This window comes from Galleria mellonella, unplaced genomic scaffold (genome assembly GCF_026898425.1).
Source record: "Galleria mellonella isolate WM207_F2 unplaced genomic scaffold, CSIRO_AGI_GalMel_v1 utg83, whole genome shotgun sequence".
Taxonomy (NCBI): domain Eukaryota; kingdom Metazoa; phylum Arthropoda; class Insecta; order Lepidoptera; family Pyralidae; genus Galleria; species Galleria mellonella.
Window position 1 is genome coordinate 5,306,581 of NW_026442162.1, and position 21,343 is coordinate 5,327,923.

Here is a 21,343-nt window from a genome sequence, read left to right on the forward strand (position 1 = left end):
TTCAAACCAGTCCAGGCTAGTGCTGGGTGCCCGTTTTTGTGTCCGCGCTGTAGTCGATCGATTGTCGGTAGTAATTGGTATGGGAGTAGCCGATGTTAAACATGATGTTTGACGGCGAACTGAGTTAATTATTTTCGTGTCGTAGGCGTACCGCGCTCGTACGAGATGCTATCGTTTATCGAGATTGTGCTGCTCTACAAAAAGGAAATGGATCATTTTGACGTGATTGTTTGATTGTAACAATGAATTGTTGATTTAAATTTAATACTCTATTAATCAGCTATTTAGTCGACATAGGTCATATCACTATTTTATCTTTTATCTAAAGAAATTTTTGATATTCGATTCTTCTGTACAAATATTTATAACGCATGATGAGTCTCTTCTTCTTCTGTTCTTTAATATGCTAGTAAATATAATTCGATCAGGATGATCATGGTTACAACGTATAATAAATTCTGACTTATATCTCTCAGTGGTAATAAATAAAATATCAACAATCTTTTGCGGAGAACCATTATCATTTCGCATCGGTTTCGTGGAATGTCGCAAGTTCCGCAAATCAAATTACGCATTCGAAATTCGAATGGCGGACGAATCAAAGAACGTGTGTCGCTATCGCCGTGTCCGCAATCGACATATTAATATTCGATCTAGAGTCGTCTCGATGTTTTCGATTCGTATAATTAAAATCGAGATCGATCCGATTGGACGTCGGATTCCGTCACGTTATTCATCATAAGTACCGCCTACTTTTGACGCCTCCAGCGCTGCGTGTACGCAACTTTTAAGCTGTTTATTTATTAAATGGCGATGTTATCGCTTAATCAGGGCGTCATTTCGCGGCTCACTTTGTCCAGCATTTTGGTGTAACTATTCGGACAATTAAAAAGTCGTAAGTGTATTCAAATTACATTTGAATCGAGTCGTCCGCAATCCGAAGCGATTAATTATAAGTGGCACACGTGGGTCGGGTGATGGGGGGACGTATTATGAAATCGCAGGTGTTTTTACTGAAAGTGCGGTGGGGGGGAGGGGAGCACACTCGTGAGCCCGTGCAGCGTATCGTCGCGTTTTGCATAGATTTAAAAACTCGATAGTTATGCAAATGTCTCGACTGCCGTGTTTACTTGTTTCTGAGTTACGGCGTGGCTCGGTAATAGAGCCAGCGCCTATCAGTATTAGAGGTTTTTGAAATTTTCCCTTTTTTTTTCTCTTCACTTGCACGTTTCTGCGATTGCAGGTTGCATGTCACGAGGATATATGAATCAAAACTCAGGAAATTAAAAGGATTCATACACGAACTTGCATTAGGCTTTCTTGACTTTGCAAGGAAATTAGGATCACATAGAACTCATTACGTTTAACGTTGTATATTTTTATGTTTCTGGTGAAAAAAAGAGTTGAATAAATAAGTAAATTACTCATTGATTGATTGACTCGGTGCCCGTTTTTGATTACACTTATGATAAATACATTCATGGGATTTTCAATTCGAATCGATACATCTTCGCATCCGAAATACTTCGTAGTTTCAATATATGTTTTTAATCAGCGCGTATTGCCAACTATAATCAAAAAATTGTTAAGCTGCTAATTGTATGAAAGAGATCCAAATTCCCTAACGAGTTTTAGAGAGCACTATATTTGGAGTATTGATGCGTTGTAGAGTCTAAAATTAAAATATACAGAAGAACAAATGTAATCAATGTAGCCTGAAGGATCAGCAATCTAAAGTGGCTTCATACCACCTACAAACTTTTAACAATCAACAATCGATGGAAAAGATACTGTCTGACGAACTCAAATATGTTAAAAGGACTCAGTGGATACAGATAGCTCTGGGTAGTTCCTTATGCCAGTCAAAGGGAAACTGGATAATTAAAGATATGCTGAATGAACCGGGCCACTAGGCCACCCGTTCCTTTCCCATAGGTGTTGTAAAGGCGATTAAGAGAACTTAATGCTTAGGGAATTGGCATCAGCGTTTCTCTTTACCAAAGCCTAACTGCGGTTCCCAACCGGTTAAGCCTCACTGCGGTTGTAAAACCGCCTGCCAAGTGTGGCAACTACTGGCAGCCCTCTGTTATAGCGATACCTGATATGATGATGATTAATATAACTACATATAGATAAAGAACCTCCATTTGAGAATCTGTTTAAAAAAAAAAACAAAGAAATAGAAAACCTATTTTTTAAAGTCGATTAGAACTAACGAATTACGTTAAAGTACATTATTTCAACTCCGCAACCATTAGGCCCTTTATACGAGAAGATTAATACCGAAATAGTCATTATGTATTTAGGTAAGAAAAGTTACTACATGAAAAACTGTTTTAATATCCCTCGTGGCGTTATCTCGGCCGATCTCATGTGTGTAGTGTGTTTTTTCATTTATTACACGTATTATACGCACTATTGTAGATTACCGTAGATGGACCGTGGAGCTTAGAAACGGTTTGGATGCGGTGTTTGATGACCACAGTGGTGTAGCGGTTAATATATATATATATATATATATATATATATATATATATATATATATATATATATATATATATATATATATATATATATATACCGTATTTATTAAATTAAAATCGGAAATTATATTTTAACAGTTCCTACTACAGTATGGGATTCTTCAAAAAGTACATTTTCGAAAATCCTTATAAATACCTATTACTATACCTATTAAGTAGTATCTTCAGGGTCGACAACGCGCACTTGACACCCCTAGTGTTACAAGCGACCATAGGCTACACTGACCGTTTACCATCTATATGCTTGTTTGTCACCTTTGTGGTAAAAAAAAAAGTTACTTTTATAACATTTTTTTTATACAACTTAGAATGACAAACAAGCTGACGGCCCACCTGATGGAAAGTGGTAACCGACGCCTATAGACATGAGCAGTACCATGGACATAACAGAGTATACTGTTTCGCCCATGATACCTCCCATGCGTTGCCATTCCTGAGGACTCAGATGTTATTCCTCTGTACCCAGTAAATTCTCGCCATATCCCACCCTTCAAACCGAAACACAGTCATGCAAACACAACTGCTTCACGGTTGAAACACGAATGGGACAGATGTACCCAAGCAATCGACTTTTGTACAAAGTCTCCCCTCTTATTTATTATTTTTTATTAAAGAAAAACCAACAGCTAGAAAATTTCATAATTAAAAAGAAAAGATTAAAGACAAAAAGTCAAAGACAAATAAAAACAAGATTTAACTAATGCACATGACATCACTAATACTTATAATTAGCTAAACAAGCATACGGCCACCTGATGGTAAGTGGTTACCGTAGCCTATGAACACCTGCAATACCAGAGGTATTACGCGCGCGTTGCCGACCCTGAAGAAACCTCTTAACCCCCCTTTTGAAGAACCCCATGCTGTAGTCTCTTGGGAAAACCTCGGCAGGGAGCTCATTCCACAACCTGAATGTTCGTGGGAGGAAACATCTCTGAAACCGCGCAGTACGCGACCATTGAGGCTGTAGGACATGAGGATGAACTGTATGATGGTAGAAAGTGGCTGTGGGCATCATATTGAACAATTCCTCTGAGCACAATCCATTGTACAGGCGGTAGAACACGCAGAGTGAGGCAAAATCTCTCCTAAGACTTAAGGGATCGATACCGCTTGTCAACTTGGGATCATCGACAATTCTCATAGCTCGTTCTCATATTTTCATAATATTCCTATTTATTGGTGAAGATTTGCATAATCAGAATGAAAAGTGACAGAAGCTTGCGATCTGAACTTAGACTATTTAAATTCTCTCTGCCGTACTACATCGTGCAGTTTTGCTATCAGGAAATGTCACATCCAATCAACAATCTAGCCATAACTCCATGTCGTCACATGTGGTAACACCTCATGAATATTAACTTGCATTTTACATCAATCATACTCGTAGGCCGAGATCTCAGTGAACGATAACGCGCGCACTCGTTTGTTAAGAAAGGGTTGCTTTGACGATATTTAGTTAACGCGACACGGGGAAGTAGGTTAATGAACTGTCTAAAGATTCGTATGAGTGTACTTAAAGACCTTACTTCAAGTCGATTGCTTGGGCACCTTTGTCCCATTTGTGTTTTAACCGTGAAGCAATTGTGTTTGCATGGCTGTTTCAGTTTGAAGGGTGGGATATGGCGTGAATTTACAGGGTACAGAGGAATAACACCTGAGTCCTCAGCAATGGCAACGCATGGAGGGTATCATGGGCGAAACAGTATACTCTGTTATGTCCATGATACTGCTTATGTCTATAGGCGATGGTTACCACTTTCCATCAGGTGGGCCGTCAGCTTGTTTGGCATTCAGAGTTGTATAAAAAAGAAATTTATAGTTCTCGACTTGCCTGCGTAAGCGAGATGAGGACTTGTCATTGGACGTCATTTATATTATAATGTTATTGTTATGTTATAAGAAATAAAGTATAGAGTATCAATGAACACAGACAAAACAATCGACAATTAATTTTGTTCTACCATTTTTTTTTATACTACTTAGAATGGCAAACAAGCTGACGGCCCACCTGATGGAAAGTGGTAACCGTAACCGATAGACATGAGCAGTACCATGGACATAACAGAGTATACTGTTTCGCCCATGATACGCCCCATGCGTTGCCATTCCTGAGGACTCAGGTGTTATTCCTCCGTACCCAGTAAATTCACGCCATATCCCACCCTTCAAACCGAAACACAGCCACGCAGACACAACTGCTTTACGGTTGAAACACGGATGGGACAGAGGTACCCAAGCAATCAACTTTTGTACAAAGTCTCCCTCCCTCCCTCATTTCTAATACTTTACTATTAGTTTTTATATTTGGCAACCCTATAATAACAATGAAACATAAGAACAAATAAAAAAACTCAGATTTCACACATTGCGTAGATACCTTCCTACCTACTTCTGGATATTTCCATATAAACACTGCGTGATCCATGTCACTAGTATAAAAAAAGTAACGTACACTTTTTCGGCCTATTGTGACGATTTCACCAGGAAATAACCATGAGGATCGTGGGATGACGACCACGCCAGGTAGACAGTGTGGAGGTCGACCTGACCTATATTGATATAAATAATATCATTAATATTCTGTAAATAGCCCCCCCCCCCCCCCCCCCGGAAAATGGAATGATAACTCCTGCGCTATCAGTACACGCCGGCAAGGTATCAGTGAATGGTAATAGATGAGGATGAAGTCTGGTAGCCCCATCATGCGTGACGTATTAAACAAAAATAATATAAATAAACAAATTTGAATTACAAAGAGGGATTAAGAGTAGCCGTTGTGGTCCCCACATAGGATGAGCCACTCCTGTCTGTCCCGAGGGTGCCTTAACGACTAAGGGAATTGAATGCTAGATTAGCAGCAGCGTCCATCTTAAAACGGTCACCAAAGGGTGAAAGGAATTGTTAGTAATGGAGATTGAGAATCCCATTGCCAGCAATATACCCAACCAGGTCGACCTCCTTGCGGTTCCCCCTGGAAACTATCATGGTTAATTCCTGATGAATTCATCATGATGGGCTAACTGGCCTGTTTTCATTCTCATCTATCACCCTTTACTGGTACTCCGCCAGCGTATCCCGTTAGCGCAGGCGGGGTTACCATACTATTTTCACCCAAAAAAAAAATTGTTTGCCAACTCGTCTGCCAAGCGTAGCAACTACTAGCAAAAGCCCTGCAAGGGGAAAGTTTAACAGTGGACAGTCAACAGCTGACATTCGGGGTAGAGAGCAACTATATTGTAAAGGTAGTATCCATTATTATTTTATACCGTAACGATACCACAGTACGTCGTGTTATCGCAACCGTGGAGACATCAAGATTTATACATCACGGACTCATTGTACAGGACGTGGACTGGACATAAGGAAATGTTATCTACCTGTTACTAGTGGTACTACGCTTAACAACGTTTTTGCTGTGTCCACAGTACTTTACACGGCCACTGCTGATATATTCGATTCAACTTTATCTTGGACAGTTCAGGCAGAGGTCTGTGTGCTATAGATGTAATCGCAGCATGAAAACTAGAGTGATGGGTGATTTTTTTTTTACAACTTAGAATGGCAAACAAGCTGACGGCCCACCTGATGGATGTCGATTGCATGGGTACCTCTGTCCGTTACGTGTTTCTACCCTTAAACAGTTATATTTTGCATGGCTGTGTTTCGGTTTGATGGGTGGGATATGGCGTGAAGTTACAGGGTACAGAGGAATAACATCTGAGTCCTCAGGAATGGCAACACGTGGGGGGTGTCATGGGGGAAACAGTGTACTCTGTTATGTCCATGGTATTGGTCATGTCTATAAGCGACGGTTACCACTTTCCATCAGGTGGGCCGTCAGCTTGTTTGCCATTCTAAGTTGTATAAAAAAAATGTATCGATGAAGTAATAAAGAAGAACAAAAGACACATTCCATGAAACAAAAGAAAAACAAAAAAGTATTTTACAATTATGAAATAGTTTACATTACGATATTTTTGTTCGTATTGAACACGAAACAACGAGCAAAAAGCTAGTCTGTCATATATTTTTTTAAGAAATGAACACAAGTCAATAAATAGTATGCAAAGACACAGAGAGTTGCTTGATAGCGGAATCGAATCCGCGATATGTTAATGCGCGTCCGATCGTGACGCACGACGTTCGTCCGGCGGACACTTGCTGCAGATCGTCTTAATATGTGGCTGGTTTTTTTTTATATTATTCATATATTATTATAAAGAAATGTTATAAATTCTGTCATTGTTGCAGCTCAGATTATCAAAACTTCATTTTCAACCAACTACAAAAAAAGAAGGTTTTGTATTCGTTTAATTTTTTTTTTTTTGTTAGAACTGACGAAATTATGAAGTGTTATCTATGAAGTGTACTCGGGTACAGCAATGGGACCGCAAGTTCCCATCGCAAACGATCCCCTTCCCCTAGTCCTTTAACGACTCATAAAATCTTGCTTACAACCCATAAACAACCCATTAACGTCCTATTAATTAATATTAAAAGAAATTACTAAAGCCTGTTATAATATTAAAGAGTACTTGGAAAATAAAATAGTTTTATTTAATAAAATACCTTTCAAGAGGTACATGTACAAACGTACTGTGTAATGCCTAATATGTAGTTTACAAATTATATGTATGTATACTTTTAAATATATTTATAAAATAATTAACGGGATTAATCGATATTTAAAAAACGAAACTGAATAAAAAAAACATAATACTATAAAATGGAATGTTATATATTATATATTCAACTTGTTATATATTTATATATTCATATTTATATAGAGCTTACAAAATACCGTCATAATTACTTAGCACAGTAATATTTTTACAATCCTATATTGTGGAGTGGCTTGTAGCCTATTGTTTTAATTTGTTCCGCTCCTTTCGACCTTCCCTCCCTTAATGACGCTACTTAATATTAGTCATGACATTTATAGAACAATTGTAGAAGTCAAACCGAGTCAACATTGCCTTCTATTAAACACCTTTACGATATTGTCACGGATAAAAAGTTTCAATGCTTATATATCATGAGTTGTGAAGTTCAAGGTATAATAGCCTGTGTTGCCATGAGAAAGAGATGATAATCGCATGGGTAATTCCCACACATTTAACCTCTAGTAGTGTCGTCGAAACGTATGATAGATGAACAAAACTCTATACCAGAACAAACTTAAATAAATCAAGATGCCCACATCGATAATCGACGTCGTCTTTGTCACTCAACTCTTTGTATTTGTGTACTTATATCTTCAACGGTATTTTTTTTTATTTCTGAACTAGCAACACTGCACTAATGGCGGCCATAGTGCAGTGACGTTAAGTTGACAGTGTATAGATTATTTTTCATATGTTGTAAAGATAAAGTTGTTTTAAGAGATAGTTGAATATGGTAGTAAACATACATAGTTGCCAGTTTAACTAGGATTCTACGTATGAGGTCAAACTTGTTGAATAAAACAAGAAGGTTACAAGCCTAAAGTAGTATTGTGTATTACGTACTAATAATTACAAAGTATTTAACGATGTAAGTGCCATGGTCCAGTAATACACTTCACCGACTTATTGATCTTCAAGGTCGAGAGTTCTAGTCGATACGAAAACCTTTGTCAATTTAAATTTACGACTAACACGGCAGTGGTGGATTTTTTAACCGACTTAAAAAAAGAAGTTCTCAATTCGATTCTACTTTTTAATGTTTGCTACCTCATAACTCCGCCAGTTGTAAACCGATTTGGAACAATTCTCCTTTTATGTGAAAGGATATACTTACAGATTGGTCTTATAGAAATTTTATTAATATCGGTTCAGTAGTTTAGTTATTAAATCATAATAACTGGTTTTGTTACAATTTAAGCCGGTTTTTTTTTTTTTTGGAACAAAAGTTTTAATTATTATTTATGAATGATAATTGAATGACAACCCCGCCTGCACTATCGGTATATGCTGGTCGGGCTGCTTTGATGGTTGTTGAAGTGATGGTAAACTTGTAGCTGCCACGATAACTACTAATATGGTCGGCAAAATTTCAAAACACCTTTGACGCGGCATTATTTTGGTCAATTTTTGATTTTTCGTAATAAAACAGTATGTTTACGTAAATACGGAAATATTTACTAGCACAGATAAAATAAAACTATTGTTACTAGCAACACTGAATGTTTGATTTGTAAACAAAAATACGTGTCAGTTAACAGTTTTTTTTTTTTGTTTTATTTTAATAACATAAAATAATATTACAATTTCAAGTGTTGATCTTCATATCTAATTTTTAATGCCCAATAATTAATTTGACCTTAATCCGGTTTAAGAGAATCTAGACATTCCGCAAATGCCGGTCCATAATTATACATACTAAATGCTCGGTACATAATAAATGCTCGATAACTCGAATCAAAGCTAATGGAGCATTTACATTTATTTCTACAGCAATTAACCCTGTAACGAGCTAATTTGTAACAACCTACGCAATAACTATATCTATACTTCGTTTAAATCGTCTCATTGTATTAAAACAGAAAAAATACCCGGGGGGGGGGGGAGGGGATGTTAGTAATGGAGAGTTGGCCCCTTTTCTAGTCATACGCCTTATCAAGTCCATCTCCATACGGTCCCCCCCAGAAACCATGGTGGTTAATTCCTACTGCATTCGTCACCATGGGCCAACGGACCTGCTTTCGTCCTTATCTTTTATCCTACAATGGTGCCCAGTCAGCGTATGCCGATAGCACAGGCGGGGTTATCATTCCATTCTCATCCAAAAAAAGTAACTCTGCACCTATAACGCTTAGATTATATGCCTCAAGCTTAGATAATTTAGATAGAGTGTCTCTTTGGTAATGCATCGAAAAAAGCGGTCAACTTTTTCATACATTTTTGCGTGAAAAATAGTTATGAGTGATTCCTAAAACTAAAAAGATACAAAATTTATAAAACAAAATAAATATAGAAGTTATAAACTTCTATATTTATTTTATAAATTTTGCATCTTTTTATTGCGTATAAATTCATTTTATTTATTAAATAAATAATTATAGATACGTGAAGATACATTATGCGCGTAAATATGTTATGTCCATGGCACTGCTCATGTCTATAAGCGACGGTTATCACTTTCCATCAGGTGAGCTGTCAGCTTGTTTGCCATTTTAACTTACATAAAAAAAACTAGCTTATTGCCCGCTACTTCGTACGCGTGGAATTCAAAAATATTAAACCATTAAAGTAGGTAATTTTTGGATGGAATATCAGAATACAACATAAACCAGCTTATAAGTTAAGTAGCTCAACTGTAAAAACCGCATCCAATTTGGTGCCACAGGTTTTGCGTGATGCCAAAACAAACGTACATACAGACAGACAAAATTTCTAAAAAATATTATTTTGACATCTGCTGATATTATATTATTAATACCACTGAAATTTCACTCCGAATAAGTGGTAGACCCCTTTTACGTAAAAGGTCTAAGTATATTTTTAGTGAATTTTATTTTGCCTGCCCTTTGTCTATTTTTTTTTATGGGTGAAAATGGAATGATAACCCCGCTTGCGCTAACGGGATACACTGCCGGGGCACCAGTTAAGGGTGAATTCATAAGGAATTAACCATGATAGTTTCCAGGGAGAACCGCGAGGAGATCGACCTGGTTGGGTATATTGCTAGCAATGGGATTCTCAGTCTCCATTACTAACAATCCCTTTCCCCCCGCCCGTTGCCTATTAGGGGTGGGAAATATATAATAATATCTATATATGTTTATAGAAATCTGTTATCAAAAAAAAAATAGATAACAGTCTTTTGACATTCGAAAATAGATATCCGACCGATATGGGCGATATCAAAATGGGTGTTGACCTTTTTTCCATTATCAATGTCAAGAGGAACCTAATATATAGATATCGAATCAATATCCGAAATCTATCTATATATGCCTATTGTCTATGAATCTGGTGTAGACTTGTATTTGTACTTACTACCTACTTAATTAAGTATATATTTAAAGTAACTTCGCAAATAAACTTTAATTAAAATTTAAAAGCATGATAAATAACAATCAACGAGATATGCTACATAAACAAGGTAGGTTAGGTACCTACCAATTATGTTTTATTATTCAATGAGCGAATTCATTTTTTATTTCAACCATACATATCAGACAATCGCCTTATTTCAAGGCGTATCTCGGTTACCTGGCATTTGGATAGCCCCTACTATGATTTTTCTATTGATTTCATATGTCTACATTATTTATTTATTCTATACATAAATAGATAGATTTACGATTTACATTACTTATAACACACACATCACAATATATATAGTCATACATAAAAAATAGATACAAAAAGAAAAAGAATAATACATATACAAAAAGAGAAATACATAATTTCCTTTCGTACTTGTGCTAACACAAAATGGTCACAACTCAGTTTATTGCTTTGCCCTCAAAAGAGCAAAGCACTGATATTCTGTTGTGGCCAAAAGCAAATAAATATAATAACAATAAAATAAAATAATTAATTATTTAAACAATATACAGTAATGCAACAGTTCATCTAACAGGAATGGAAAGGTACATTGGTGGAACTTATTCTATCGAACATACATGCCTAAAAGACTATTATTTAAATTGGTTACTTATTTTCCATTCTTAGTTCGAAGTGTGGCAACACTGCATTTATTTGTCAATTTTTAAAAACTATTTAACATTTTTCAATATTTCCGATTGCATATTTAAAAAAATGCTCTGCTACCGAACTAAAGCGCGAATCATAGAATACTTCAGAATTTTTCATATTTTCGCTTCAGAATTTTTTAAATACATTTTTGGCCAATAAAATCCAAATTTTCAATGACAGCTTTATAAGAATATTATTGCATGATTATAATTTCAGTTCGCTAGCAGGGCCTTTTTTAAATAATCAATAAAAAAAAATTAAAAAGGTTAAAATGTTTTTGAAATTTGACAGTTAATTTTAATAATTGCATTTCTTCGTTATGAACGTTCTATGTTACATGATTATTTAATAATACGTCACAATAACTATTATATCTCATATGTACATATTCTAGCCTACATATCCTATAAATACCTTAGACCTAATCCTTAGCTTTTCCAAATTCGCGTCTGATAGATATTTTTATTATTATAATATCGTTTCCCAGTTTTGTTTTTGGCAAATTACCTTAATATTGGGGTGAATAGCCAATAAAAAAGAAAATAAAACTGTCATACACACATTACTTCAATATCTAATTCCATCGATCAACTAACGTTTTACGTTTAATTCATTACCATTTGATTGATTATTTTTGTTCTTCCATTTTTTCATAATTAGTGAAATCAAAATTATCAGTAAAATATTTAGTTTTTCACCTTCACCGACTAAAATAAATACAATTACATTTTCCAGACAAAAATAAGATAATATCTATGATGAGAGATCGAGAAGGAGTGATCAATCGAGATCGTGCGCCACGGTAGGAGCAATGAGTACTAGGTGATCGCTCACGGGCGTCACAGCCAAAGATGCATATCGGAGCGATTGTGACGCGACCGATGCACGACTATTTTAATTGGGCCCCGATCTTCCATATGATAACCGTCAAACAAGATGGCCGCTTTGTTTTTCCTCCGAGTGTGTAGGCACGTGTTTGACGCTTGTCCGTCGTGTTATTGATTCTACTGAATGGTATTTTAATGGCGTTTTTATATAACTCGCTCACGTATACACTATTGTCCAATGAAAGTACAGATTGTGTAGCTCTATGTCTATTTTATTTACTTTTGTATTTATACCACTTAAAGATTAACACAATAATATATGTAAATTTATGTATGTATTTCCATTAAAGTAAATTTTCATTCCAATTTAACAAGGATGACGTAATTAGCTATACAAATTGTTGAGTATACCTTAATTCATGAATACTCCTTTTACATTCAAAGCGAATATAACGATGCAACAAGTGTATCTCTGCAAATTTCTAGTCAAGACAATGCGGGCACTGACGAGGTACCTACACAAAACAAGAATATGAATTGCAATTCTGCGCTGTTGTGTAAAATCGCCATTATTTGACATGTTTATAAAGACAAACAAAAAGGGTACAGATGAATATCATTTAACGAATCGACGTTCAGTTTCGCGAACGCCGCATAAACGACACCAAGTCACGCCATCTATCTGATTGCGCGTTCAACCTTTTTGCCGGCCAACAATCACAAGCTTATAACTTATTTAGCGAAAACAGTAGCTGGTACTCTAACGAACGACGATAAACCGGACTCGGTATGACGCTAACATTAAGTTGGGAGATAAAACCACATTAGCCTGACCAATCGCACGTCACCACTGCATCGTAATGACCAATCACGTGGTGCGGGCACTAGGATAGCGTGACCCGAACGCAATCCAATTTAAGTCGTATTCGTTACCGCGAGATGGCGGTCTGCGCGCGGGCACCAATCGTCGCGTCCATCTCGCTGTCGTGCCCATATAATGATCTTCACAGGGCCAGGAGAATGAAGTTGAGCCTCTCATTAATTGGCGTTTTGAGTCGAGATCGCAACGCGAAAGATAGGTTAATTCCTCGCTGGCTCGAGATCGTTGTCGCTCAAAAAGGAAGGTGAGCGAACGTTTTCTGGAAATCAGATCCAATTACATGAAGGGCCCGTTAAGTTTTTGTTCTGTTTGGCCTCAGGCCGGCTCACGCTTGCGATATTGATGGACGAGTATTGTTACAACCGGTTCGTATTGACGGATCATGAGAATCCCTCAAAATGTAGCAACAAATTTACTTATCCGCATTTTATGAAGTCGATCGCCTATGCCCCACCCACGCGGCGACATTTACATAGCTCGAGCACGTCTCAATTAGGAGCGCTAATGTATGCCTCGACTTGCAGAGGCTGGATCTGACTGACGTCAACAGATAGCGAGCGAAACGTGACGAGTGACGACTATCGCGAGAAACTCATGCCAACTTAGCATCGCATTGCTATTAAGAACACTAATAGGACCTGATATTAGTTTTGGTCCTTTTTCTTTTACTTTGCGTATCTAATTATTTTTATTAGTACGTTCCATTAATAAATCATTATTTTCATTTCAGGTGAGGACGAGGAATGGGGAAACGAGAGCGAGGCAATGCCGGGAGAACCTCGTACACCGAGCTCAGGAGGCGAAAGAGCAGCATCCAGTGGGGGTGCCTCGCCAGCTTCAGGCGGCTCCCCTGCAGCCTCACCGCCACGTCTGCGTCTTAACACCAGCCTTGCTACAGATCCAGCGCTTGCACCCCAAGCAGCACCCTTGAAACGTGAACCACCTTCGCCATCACCTCCACCACCACCTGCACCGCAAGCGAGAGACTACCTCGCTTTAACAGCAAATTTTCCAGCATTATTTCCTACTGCTGCTCCTGGATATATATGCAAACCATGCGGCATACGGTATTCTTCTCTGAGCACTTTACAAGCGCATCAGGAACATTACTGTTCCAATAGAAGACCTAAACCAGTTGAAGGAACTGAGGGGTCTACTGACCCAGCCGCAGATGAATCGAGTAGCGATGCAAAGACACCACGACCACCAGGCGCTAAATTATATGCCTGTACATACTGCTCATACAGTGCTGATAAAAAAGTCAGCCTCAATCGCCATATGCGGATGCATTCATCTTCATCCCCCGTTAGCAGCGGGACGCCAGTACCAACACCAACTTTAAATGGAGAAAGTACTGAAGGTCCACCGGTACAGGATCGTTACTGTGCAGACTGCGATATACGCTTTAGTTCCATTAAAACATATCGAGCTCATAAAGCTCATTACTGTAGCACTAGACAAGTAGTCAAACAAGCTTTGGCAATGACGAGAGGTGGGTCAGCCACATCAGGGTCCACACCTCCTTCTCCTGGCGCTACACCGCCAGCTCAAAATCAATATGCACTTGCTTTACCTACTAATCCTATTCTGATAGTTCCGTATTCATTATTACGAAGTGCAAGCACACTTCCTGGAGCGACTTTACCTGATCCTGATACACCGTGCTTCCTATTGCCAAATGGAACATTTCAACCGCTAAGTCGAGCGTTATCAAATATAAATGCAGACGGCAAAGAAAATGAAGTATTAAAATCTGCTAATAGACCGCGTGAACCATCAAGAGATGGCGCCACTCCTTTAGATCTTAGCGTACGCCGTTCTCCTGAATCCGTGACAACTGATGAACATGAAAAGGAAAATAGAATACGGTCAGCTACTCCTGAACAAATTGTTTGTGCTCCATCACTACCAGGATCTCCGAGAACACCATCACCATCTAGACGATCATCGTCACCAAGTCTAGAGAGTTCACCAAAAAGACGACGGCGGAATTCCAGGGACCCTACTCCAAAACCTCTAAATGTACCCTCACCTGTGGAAGAAAAGTTCACGCCTACAGTAACAGCACCAATTTTACCAGCGTTAGCACTGCGGCTGGCGAGTGATCTGCCCGTGACAACCGCCTCACCGCAAGTTATAGTCAAACAGGGAGTGTCTAAGTGCAAAGAATGTAATATAGTGTTTTGCAAATATGAAAATTATCGTATACATAAACGGCATTACTGTTCCTCTGGCGGTGGAGAAGAAAGATCGAGTCCTGCACCGCCAGAGCCTGGCCCACCGCCCCAGTATCGCCAACTGATCTGCTTAGCATGTGGAATACACTTTAGCTCGCTAGATAATTTGACGACGCATCAGTCTTATTATTGTCCTAAAAGAGAAACTAGGTCACCTCGAAGCGTTCCTGAAGTGCCGAGACCTGCTTCGGTGACCGAAGGCGGATGGAAATGTCCTTGCTGTGATGTGGTATCGCCTACTGCTGCTGCAGCCCAGCGTCACATGGAGGCCCATGCTGGTGTAAAAGCATTCCGCTGCACCATTTGTCGATATAGAGGGAACACTCTTCGTGGAATGCGGACACATATTCGCATGCATTTCAATAATAAAAAACCAGCTGATTTACAGGTGAGTTACTATCTACTAAACAGATTCTATAAACTTATTATCATTCGTACACCATGCTTCGGTAATATAGGCTATATTATATTCTGTGGGTGAAACTGCAGCATACAGACCATTGTGGTTAAAGTATAACACTCAAACAGAAACGTTTTGAAATTAAACGCTTTTGTACCTAATGAAAATGAGTTCACAATTAACGAAGATATTGCGTAACATTTCGTACAAAAAGAAATAAAACTAAATGAGAACCAGTCGGATAAAGAATATAACTGCAGACAATCCAATACAATACTAGGTATGACAAAAGCTTAACGTACAAGTTTGTGCTGTTTGTATAGAGGTTTTATTTAATGGAATAGTTTTTGCGTTATGCCGAAACAAACATACAGATATATAGCTAAGACCCCCCCCCCCTTTTTTTAAATTCATTTTTAAATAAATCTTCCATATTCAGACATCATTTAATTACAATTTTATAATATGAATAAGATTCTACAACTATATGCTTCCATTCCAGGAAGAAAGCTACATAGCGTGCGTTTTAGAAGAGGACAGCCGGGAGGCGACGTCACCTAGTCCGGCAGCCGGCGGCGAACGCATCCACCGCTGTGGGAGCTGCGCCTACACATCCACCTACAGGGGCAACGTGGTCCGGCACGGCCGTCTCGTCCACGCCATCGACGAGCCAGAACAAGAGGAGCAGACCTCGCCCATCCCTGTCGACATAAAGAAAGAACCCGACGCCGAAATAGAAGAGACACCCAACTACTGCAAATCCTGCGACATATCATTCAAATACGTCAACACATACAAAGCACACAAGCAGTTCTACTGCAAAGCGAACGACCAAGACGCTGCAGCGAACAACAACGTGCCCGCGCCCCAGCCCAGAGTAACCAACTCGCCCGTGGTATGAAACTACAAGTGATGGTTGCGTACAGTCGATACGAAAAGGACTAACTGTGACGTTTAATCTTGAGATATCGCATTCTACTGCTTCAGTTGCTTCCAGAGCGTTTGTAATTATAAAATTAGATTAATACGTATATCCTCTCATTTCGGATTGTTAATCAAATTATGTGCAATAAACAATGTACTTATAATAAGAAAATCGATACATTAATCGTACTGCATATCAAGCCAAATCGATGTTTCAAAATTTCATTGTGATCGTGCGAATGAATCGAGTGAATGAACGAATGGATATTATAAATGACTTGGCTAATATTGTATGCGATCCCCCGTTTATTATTAGAATTTTGTTACGAAACTTGTTGTGTAAATTTATTAGTAGGTAAAAAGTTAACCTTTGTCTTTGTATTAGTAAGTATACGTTAAAACTACCAAATTGTAAATACATGTAAAGATATTATTACATTGTAACTAAATTTTATTACCATTTGAATTTGTTCTTAGTTTGTTGTTAATTTTGTTTAATATGAATTATCATTCTTAGGTGAATATTATATAGGTATGTCTTGCAAAGCTGTACAATGCTCATTCCTTGATCGAAGTATCTTTTTACATGCCAGTGGCCTCTCAATTTTTTTTTTTTTTTTTTATTTTCATAGTATTACAATTCTTAATAACATTTATGTAATAAAATTCCGAGCTGGGAATTTCTAAATTTCTAAAAGTTCAATAAAATATAAGTAAATACCAATAAATTCCAACCACTATTTGAATCTTCGTCAACTGGCAACATTATTTCTATTTCATACATGGTATTAAGATAAAATGTGACTAGCCCAATTCCATTTACTTATATAAAACAGATATTGTGATACTACAGATTTCTTGAGTTTGAGCTGAAGCAAATTACTCTATACCAATATTACTAATAAATATTTCAGATTCCTTTTCATAGACATTATTGTACCCAGATTAACAATCATGGCTGCATTTCTAATCTAAAATCTATCGGTAGATACATTTCCGTTACCACACACATAAGAAAACTCGTGCACAGGTAGCGAAAACGTGTCTATCGGTAGATTTGTTTGCCGCTTGTATGGGCGACAACACTTATTCCAATTTATAATGAGTTTGAGAATAACTCACGACTTTATAGTAACGACAACAGGTTTTTCTAAAAATAATACAAATATAAGATAATGTTTTTTTTTTTAAAGTATCCATATATTTGTTATGGCCAATTATTTTTGATTTCCTATTACTGATTAAGTCACTGACTATCCCTGATTGTGATCGGATACTCAGAATATATTATTATAAAATGCTGTTTAATAATAATAATAATAATATCAAAATATGTACCATGTTTTGTCTATGCCAAAGCATCGTTAGAGTAATCGTAATTTGCATTTATAGGTATCTCACTAACTTTAATTATAGATTTAAGTGAATACAAGACTTATTCCGTAGATTAACTACGTATAATACGATTTGTGTATTCATTTGTGTTTGTCTGTCTGTCTTTGGAATGAGTCTCAAATTTCCCTAACAATACCAGAAGGTGCAAAAGGAAATGATAATGTTGATCTTCCAACTATTGTGACGTTGTTGTTTGTATAAGTACAGGTATGTGAAAGTGTTTGTGATAAAATTAAAAGTAAACTAGTTAACACTTTTGTTCACACCTGTACGCACCATAGAGACGTAATGATCATGACATTAATATATAAAAAAAAACCGTAAATAGAGCATCTGATGCGATGTGCCATACGTCTATGTTCTCGATAACAAACAATGAAGTAATCTTGTAGTTTAAGATGACATCTCGAATATACACACCGATATTTCCAAAAGATGAGTATAGGTACAGGTGTAAAAACTAATATAAAGTGTTAAGTAAATAATTTAAATTAGTCATTTCTGTAAAATTAATCAATATCTAATACTTTTGAAACAATCATTTTGGGATGTTCTCCATTAATTTTCTTACACACTAAAATTAAAAAAGTTATAAAGAATTTGTTACCTGTAGATTGAAAAGTAAATATAAACCCTCTTATGTTTTTTTACATAGCATAGAAAGTGGTGACATATAAAATAAATAAGCGACATTGTTACGTATTTTATTAGGTCCCCCCACTTGGGTTTCAATTTAATATTTAAAGACAAGTACTTAATGTGAATACTTTATTTTCAAAGAGTCACTCAAGACAAAAGCAAAGCGTGACACGATCGATATCATAAACAAATGTCAAAAATGACAATACAGCGATTGTTTACGAAACGCATGAACGTTCGTAAACGATCCTTTTCTATACTTATTATAATTTACTACAGACATAAAGATAAATCCATGTTCAATTACCAATAAAAAAAATATAATATAATTTATTATAAAATAGAAGCATTAAAATTTTTCATCGTTTAATAACCGCATGTCGTACAAATCCCAAAGTCATTTTACCTTGTACTATGTAGCAACATCTCACACCTTAACTTGTGTAAAAAGACGCTATGTAAAAAATATAACAGTTCACACCTAAACCTATATCTCTACTTTCAACAAGCTATAAACTGACCATTTATTTTTAAGCCCATAATAGTATTTATTTTTTCCTGAACTAAAAAATAAATATGTAAAAAAAATATATTGCTTCGTAAAAAGTACTCAAGGAGCTAAATGCATCAACCATAATCTCACTACAAGATCATATCGAAGTCGTTAGCTGTACGTTAAAGTGGTTGGTTACTAAACAAAACGAGACACGAAGTACTAGATGGCAGTAGAATCGAGACTTGTGGTTTTTGTTGATTATTTTCTAATTATATATAATTTGAGGCAGAATTTCTAAACTAGCGAGTACTTCCCATTCATACATAAAAACTACTATATATAAACTATAATCATGCCCATCTCTCTGTAATTTCTAATATAAAGGCATCAAAATCCTCCCAAAACTTTTTTACTCCATCGTCACGTCACGTTTAGGGTACGCACTGATAACTCTCAAATCACATTTTCAAATATTACTTTCAAAACCTATCGCTAATCCATCACTCCCATTGTAGTATAACTTATATCCTTCCCCGATATCTTAACTATTCTATACTGTGTATAATTTATCGATACATTTTCCCTTAGAAGGTTAGAGGGCTAACGATTTCTGGTCCATCCTGTTGGTAAAAAAAAGTTTCCTGAGTACTATCCATCTATTTGCACAGGTCCTTTAGGTACGATCAGCGCCAAGGATATTTCAACACATTTATATTTTTAAAACTCCTAAATATCGCGTTGCATAGATAAATCGCTTTACGACTAATGAAAACGATTTTAAATTAAATATTTTCTGATTATATATAAAATAAAAAATGCAACGACTTATATTGTCAATCGACTTTTGTCGCTGACTGTACCATAACAATAATTAATGACGGTTAAAATAAGAGTATTATAGGAAATCTATTTAATACTAACTTTGAACGAGGGCTTAAAAATAAATGTTTTCTGTAAATATATATTTAAATACACTAACGCAGACAAATAGTACTTTCATACTTGATTTTTATTGTCGACGTTTCGACGCGAATTGCACCGCGTCGTAGTGGCCAAGAAGCTGCGCAGGCTGCCAGAAGACGCCAGCGTTTTAAAGGCTGATAATGGAATGATAACCCCACCCACGCTATCGGTATACACCGGCGGGGCACCAGTGAAGGATGATAGGTGAGGATGAAGTAGGTCAGTTAGCCCATTGTGACGAATTCAACAAGAATTGTTCACGATGGTTTCCAGGGGAACCACGTGGAGGTCAACCTATTAGGGCAATGGGGCTGTCAAACTCCATTGCTAACAATCCCTTTCCCTCCAGACGCCAGCGTTGCCAGATTGGGTGTTTTTCCGTAATTTCATGCAGCTTCTTTGACCACTATAACGTGATGCAACCTACGTCGGAACGTCGGCAATAAAAATCAGGTATGTAAGCACTAATTATTTATAATCGCGTCGCGTTAAATCCTAATAGTGTATTTAAACAGTCATGTATAATATAAACTCCGCTAAAGTTTAAAATTAAAAGAAAAATACACGAATACAATAAAAAAATCAGTGTTGAATGTAAACGGTAATCAACTGATGATGTTTTATAAGGGACATTGTAGACTGTCATGTCTGCTATACAGTGCTACGTCAAGATTATGTAGAGATTATTATTTCAGCCCTTAACTATCCACTGCCAATAGTTGCCACGCTTGGCAAGCGGGTTGGCAGGTCGAGGTAATTTAGATAAATTATCATAATCTACCTAAATTATCGCGTTAATTGAAGTCTCTTATAAAACATGCAGCGTAAAAGTCTTAAAGTTAATATAACTGATGACAACATGTGTAATAAATTTCAACCGAAGTAGTCCTACAATGATATTGTATAAATACGCCAGACAATAAATTATTTATCACATATTAGATCTACTTGTTTTTTTTTTCTACATCCCAACATACATTGTCTGGGGAGAAAGGGATTGTTAGTAATGGAGATTGAGAATCCCATTGCTAGCAATATACCCAACCAGGTCGACCTCCTCGCAGTTCTCCCTGGAAACTATCATGGTTAATTCCCGATGAATTCATCATGATAGGCTAACTGGCTTGTTTTCATTCTCATCTATCACCCTTCACTGGTGCTCCGCCAGCGTATCCCGTTAGCGCAGGCGGGTTACCATACCATTTTTACACATCAAAAAAAAAACATACATTATCTGGAGGGGAAGGGTTTGGTAGTTTGGACTAGTAGTTTTTTTTTAATGAGTGATAATGATATGGTAACCCCGCTTGCGCTATCGGTATATACTGGCAGAGCACCTGGCACAGAGGATG

General features: G+C 37.1%; 1 protein-coding gene across 8 annotated transcripts in view; it reads left to right on the forward strand.

The window, feature by feature from the left end:
- LOC113516641 (zinc finger protein ush) overlaps positions 1-20,932 on the forward strand; it is a 291,573-nt gene extending 270,641 nt beyond the window's left edge. For all 8 annotated transcript variants that reach the window (XM_052901992.1, XM_026901088.3, XM_052901994.1 and 5 more), the window contains 2 exons: positions 13,668-15,562; positions 16,077-20,932. In XM_052901992.1, the coding sequence (XP_052757952.1) occupies positions 13,703-15,562; positions 16,077-16,475 (2,259 nt within the window). In that variant the 5' untranslated portion in view covers positions 13,668-13,702 and the 3' untranslated portion in view covers positions 16,476-20,932. The remainder of the gene's footprint in view (positions 1-13,667; positions 15,563-16,076) is intronic.
- Positions 20,933-21,343: the final 411 nt, after the last annotated feature.